The following is a 5,621-nucleotide window of genomic DNA, read 5'->3' as shown; positions in this document are numbered from 1 at the left end:
AAGAACGCGAGCTGGTCGACATGCGGCGGTGGGCAAAAGCCGGCGCCGCACGCACGTCGTGATCGTCGAGGTGAGCACCAGCAGCGAGCGGATCTTGGCGTCTACTCGTCCACCGATCGAACATTCCACCTGCCTGCGAGCTGTGCTCGACGTGCAGTGCAACCTCCGCCTGGTTATGGCATCTTTCCGCCGGGAATCATGGCGCTCGACAGCGGAGGAGGGCAGAGCAGGGCGAAAGGCTGGCGGCTGGTCCCAATCATCGCCATCACTCTCGCTAGCGTTGGCGTTGGACGGATAGACAAATCAACCACCCAATGATAGCCCGAACACATGAAGCGCCCAGCCAATGCTCCCAACTTGCTTGTTTCTGTTAACTTGGATCATGGCGTCGACAGCGATCGGACTTTGTCAGGAACATTTACGTTGCTTTCCTCCTCCCGGAGATCGATCGAATACCGGTAGCTCAGCCGTCGGAAAGATAAGGCATATCGGTTATCCTTGCGTTTGCATGCGTAACACGGAAACCTATCCACAAATGAACAATTCCAGAGGCACAAAACCTTTTTACCTTGTGTAAGTAGTATTTCGTGTCAAGAAAGATTGAAACTTCGGAAGGAATTACATGGAGCCGGAGCTCCGTATGCACAGTTGATCAACCACTCACCATTGTCTCTCGCGCCAAAAGAATCGTCACAGCCTAATCAAACCTCGTTTTGTACAAGAAGAAGAAGGTGGAAAAATAACCGAGCGAGCTTAATCCTACGTGTCGTCGACTTAGGACGCCATCATGGCCGGAGGCTCCACGCTGGACGCGGGGCACTCGGCGCCGCGCTCGCCGTCGGCGGCGGACGCGGCCGCCCAGCGCCGGCAAATCCTGCCCAGCGACGCGGCCTTCCGCCTCGCGCGGTCCGTGCCGGTGCCCATCAGCTCCCAGATCGCCCACTCCACCCCGGGCACGGCCATGACCTGCGCCACCGCCCGCGCGCCCAGCCGCCGGCACAGCAGCACCAGCGCGGCCGTGGCGCTCTCCCTGGCCCACTCCGTCCCGCGCCGCATCTCCGCCACGAGCCGCGCCACGGCGCCGTCGATGCCCACGATCGCCTCCGCGCCGCCGCGCTTGGCGAGCGCCGCCAGCACGGCCGCGGCCGTCTCCTCGCCGCTGACGGCGGACAGCGCGGCCTCGGCCACGCCGGCGTCCACCAGCCGCCCCACGTTCTCCCGCTCGCCCGCCAGCGACAGCAGCGCGGCCAGCGCGTCCTTCTTCGTGCTCTTCGGCCCGGCGCGCGCCAGTTCCACCAGCCGCTCCACCACCGACGCGTTCCGGCCCAGCCGGCGCCGGTACGTGTGCACCGACGCGAGGCTGAGCACCGCCGCCGCCGCGTTCTCCCTGGCGCGCCACGTCGCGCCGCCGGGGCCCATGGTGTGCGCGACCGCCTCCACGGCGCCGTCCGCGTGCATGATGCGCTTCTTGTTGGCCTCCAGGATGGACAGGTTCAGCAGCGCCGTCACCGCGTTGAGCTGCAGCCCGGCGTCCTCGGAGTAGAGCAGCGGCACCAGCATCGGCACGGCGCCGGCCTCCCCCACGAAGGCGCGGTGGTCGGAACCCGACTTGGAGAGCAGGCGGATCTCGTGCACCACGCGGCTGGCCGCGTCGGGCGAGAAGGTCGCCGACAGTTTTTTCACTAAAAACGACGCCGTCATGCGCGCCACCTCCAGCGCCGCCTTGTTGGCGGCCGTGGCCTGGGCCTGCTCGCCCTTGCTGGCCTCGCAGGGCTCCATGGCCACGCCGTTCTCGCGGCACCACTTGGTGATGAGGTTCTTGAGGGACTTGTTGGGCACCAGGTCGAGGCTGGTTAGCACCTGCCCCGTCTTGGGGCAGGTTGACTTGCCGGAGTTGAACCAGCGGTCGATCGACTCGCGGTCGTAGGTCTGCCCGCTGGCGGCCACGACGGGGTCCCGCATTAGGTCCAGGGAGATGGGGCACCGGAGGTCCATGGGAGGCGCCGGCGACTCCTCGAGATCGCCGTCGGCGTCGGTGGAGTCGGAGTCTGGCTTGGAGTCTGACGAAGAAGGGCGGGGCGTGGCGCTGAAGAGGACGCACTTGGCGTAGCGGAGGAGGCCGACGAGGGCGATCATGGCGGGCGTCCAGCGCTCGGACGCGCGGTCCCCGATCTCCCGCTCGAGTGTCTCGATCTCGTCGCTGCAGCTGGCGGGGTCGTTGACGCCCACCTCCTCGAGGACCCCCTCCAGCCGGTCCCGCCCGGGCACGATCTCCCGCTCGATCTCGTCGATGAGCGCGAGCACGCCGGCCTTGAGCGCCGGCGGGCCCGCCTCCGCCTCGGCGCCGCCGGACGAGCGGCGGCACTGGCGGGACGCGAGGGCGAGCAGGTCGGCGACGTCGTCGGCGAGGCCGAGCTCGACGACGGGGAGCAGGTCGAGCAGCGTGGCCAGGTCGTGGTGCAGGTCGCGCAGCTCGGCGCCCGTCTCGTCGGACCGCAGCAGCAGCAGGGTGCGGCTCCGCGCGGCGCAGTCGGCGACGACGGCCTTGAAGCGCTGCAGCACGAGGAGCAGCTCGCGGAGGCAGAGCGAGGCGGACCGCGGCAGGTCGGAGGCGTCGGGGACGGAGAGGAGAAGGTCGTCGAAGGCGGCGGCGAGGAGCCTGGCGCGGCGCGAGACGGACGCGAACGCGGCGCGCAGGAACGGGGCGGGCGTGTCGGCGGCGGAGAGGTCGCGCGCCAGGCGGTGCAGCGCGCGGAGCAGGTCCCCGTCGGAGGGGGACGGGGGCGGCGGCATGAAGGCCGACGCGTAGGCGTAGGAGGTGGACGGCGCGGCGGAGGTCGCCGCCGCCGGTCGCGGTTTGGCCATTGGTGGTGGGTAACTTGGAAGGGTGGAGAAGAGGCAGGCAGGCCGGTTTAGTGGAGCAACAACCGGACGGAAATGGTATCAGACAGACGGGCTAGCCGAGCGGGGTTTATAAACGGTGGAGTGTGCCGTGAGTAAGAAAAGTTGGTTAGTTAGCTGGGACTCGAGAGAGAGCTAGAAGGAATCATGCCCAATCCCGGTGTATCAATTCAATCGTGATTGTTATGCGACATGTGCTTAGTTTAACGATCTGTGATGATGATGATGCTCTGGGTTTTTATATGTTTTGGGGAAGATGGCCGGAAGGGGTGTGCAGGGGTCGTACTCTGCTGTGCCGTCGGATGCGAGTGAATGGACGGCATGGATGGGGAATTGCGAAGGTTTGGATCCACTTGGATGAGTGATGGTGAGTCAGCTCCGATGGTTTCTTGTTTATCGGATGGACGTCGCGGCAATGGAGTGTGGCGGCTGGATAAGAGCGTTGACGGCCGCCGGTAAAAAGGACGGATGGGGAACACGAGAATGCCATGCCATCGCTTTACCGCGGGATAAGATCACTACGGGGAGCTCATCCCGGAAGGATCCCAATTCCAAACATGGCTCATGGAAACATCTTTTCTTCTCCTTTAAAAGCATCTCCACGGATAATCTCTAAATAGACACCAACACCAACACCGATATGTTGCTAAGGAGAACTAGGAGTACCACCCTTGATAGGTGGAGAAATTTTTCACACCGATGATCCTAATAGTCTACACCCCAAAAAAAAAGTTGGCCTAAAATAAAGTGAAATTTACAAATAATAGAAATTCAAGTTTATTTTTCAAATAGAAATTCAAAAGCATAGTTCGGCCAACACTTCCGACCACCAAATCACTGTCATAGTCCGGCTACCCAAAAAAATGATTTTGGCTTCATGGCCAAATAGCTGAAATGAGGGTGTGAACGACACCTGCACCTCCATCACATTCGACTCGTCAATCACAAGTGCCTCCGCGATCATCAGTAGTTCCTCCATTTCATCGGTGGTGTTGCCGTCGCCATGGCTGCCAATGTCGGTGCCACTGCCACTACCGTTGTTGGCTCCACCATGAATACCGATACCGAAGCCTCTTGGGCGGCCAATACCTCCTTGTCGATGCGCAAACGGTATATCTCGTGCCACGCCCTCGCCGAAGGATCCATGCCCAACATGTCCTCCATCAAGATCTTGGCCTCTTGTGACATGGTCGATGCTTCGTTCGTGGCCTTAATCATGTTGGCTTGGGCTTCCATCTTCGCGGCTTCCACCTTCTCCCTCTCGATCCCGCCGAGGGGGGAGTGGTCCAGCTTCCGCATCGTCGTTCTTTTTGAGAGTGAGCTAGACCTTGTCCCATTTCTTCACACCTTGGAGCTTCTTGAAGCAATGCATGCACATGACATCCTTGTCCTCATTGTCTTCCTTGTACGCAGCGTGCATGTCGTACATCTAGCAAAGAAGATGGCAATGCATCAATATGAGAATAATAAATTTACATGAGAACAGGATGAGAGAGCCACTTACATAATCCACCATGGTCTTGCCACTCTCGTTCCTCGTCGTGACCTTCTTAAGGTGGTCAAGAAATTTGTTCCACGACGCCTCGATGATCCCCCACTGGTGTGAAATGTCCGACTTGTTATGACTCATTTGTAGAGGGAAACTGAGTTGTTTGGTTATGTGTGAATCTAAGATATGGTTACCTTATCTGAATATGGTGATCTTACTACCACAAAAGTAGCTGTTACAAAAGCACACAAATACATAACAATATGCACCTAGACTGATAAGAGCATAATTAGTTAGCTAGCACGTTAAGGCATGTTTAGCAATCAAGGGTTTACAACAACTACCCCTGATCAAAAGATAACATGTTCAAGTGGCAAGCTCCTAGAACACGAGGGTCGAACCCATGATCAAAATCCAGCATAGAAGTCTTAGCATCAATAGTTCACCACACTTAACTACTACTAAGTATAGACAACATATAGAAAAACACTGACATGAAACATGGGCGGCCGCCACCGATCCGTGATGAGGGCATGAGTATCCTCGTGGTGGAGATGGTCAGCTTGTAGATTGTCATCTTGTAAGGGTATATTGCCCCTGTGTGTGGTTTTGGTAATTAATGACAACCCCTATGGACTAATGTTTTCATTGAGTTTATATGAAGGAATATTCCATAGGTACTACTTGTATTCCATGTGCTGGATTCAAGTATGGATGCCATGAAGATAAAGATATACCTTGTGTATTGGCATCAAGATCATCGATTTGAAGATATATATGTGATATGATCAAGAGAAGAAATGAAGATACAGTTCTTATGTGGAACTCAATATTAGCCATGCTCTAGCTTATGTGATAAGCAACGAATGATCAAGATCTTGAGTGTTTGATTTCAAGTGAAGAATTCTTTATACACCTCAATATAGTATGATAGAGCATGAGAAGATACAAGGTTGACCAATACAAAGAGTGAAGAATAGATTCAAGATTGGTCAACACATGAAGCATGAAGAATATGCCACGAGAAGTCATGTGGTATGGTAAGCCGTGTCAATCATGCTTTATGAACTAGCCCATCATATATGTTCCCTTGTGTTGTCTATGTGGGTTAGGTATCTTTCCATGGGCATGCATCAAAAGTGAGATGTCATATAGCCGTTGGGCAAGTTCAAGTTGAACATCTCAAGAGGATCATATGCTTGAAGCTTGCCGTCCATTTGGTGATAATGGA

At 56.9% G+C, this 5,621-nt stretch overlaps 1 protein-coding gene across 1 annotated transcript; it reads right to left on the bottom strand.

Moving 5' to 3' along the window:
- Positions 1-543: 543 nt before the first annotated feature.
- LOC127344770 (U-box domain-containing protein 16) lies at positions 544-3,047 on the bottom strand. Its single transcript, XM_051371106.2, has one exon. The coding sequence runs from the start codon at positions 2,863-2,865 to the stop codon at positions 775-777; it is 2,091 nt and encodes a 696-aa protein (XP_051227066.1). The 5' UTR covers positions 2,866-3,047; the 3' UTR covers positions 544-774.
- Between the last annotated feature and the right edge of the window lie 2,574 nt (positions 3,048-5,621).

The sequence above is a fragment of the Lolium perenne genome, chromosome 3 (assembly GCF_019359855.2).
Source record: "Lolium perenne isolate Kyuss_39 chromosome 3, Kyuss_2.0, whole genome shotgun sequence".
NCBI lineage: Eukaryota > Viridiplantae > Streptophyta > Magnoliopsida > Poales > Poaceae > Lolium > Lolium perenne.
Note: the sequence above shows the minus strand (reverse complement) of the source record. Positions and strands in the feature narration are given on the sequence as shown.

Coding starts and splice junctions, on each gene's coding strand:
- LOC127344770 (XM_051371106.2), bottom strand. CDS start 2,865: ATGGCCAAACCGCGACCGGCGGCGGCGACCTCCGCCGCGCCGTCCACC.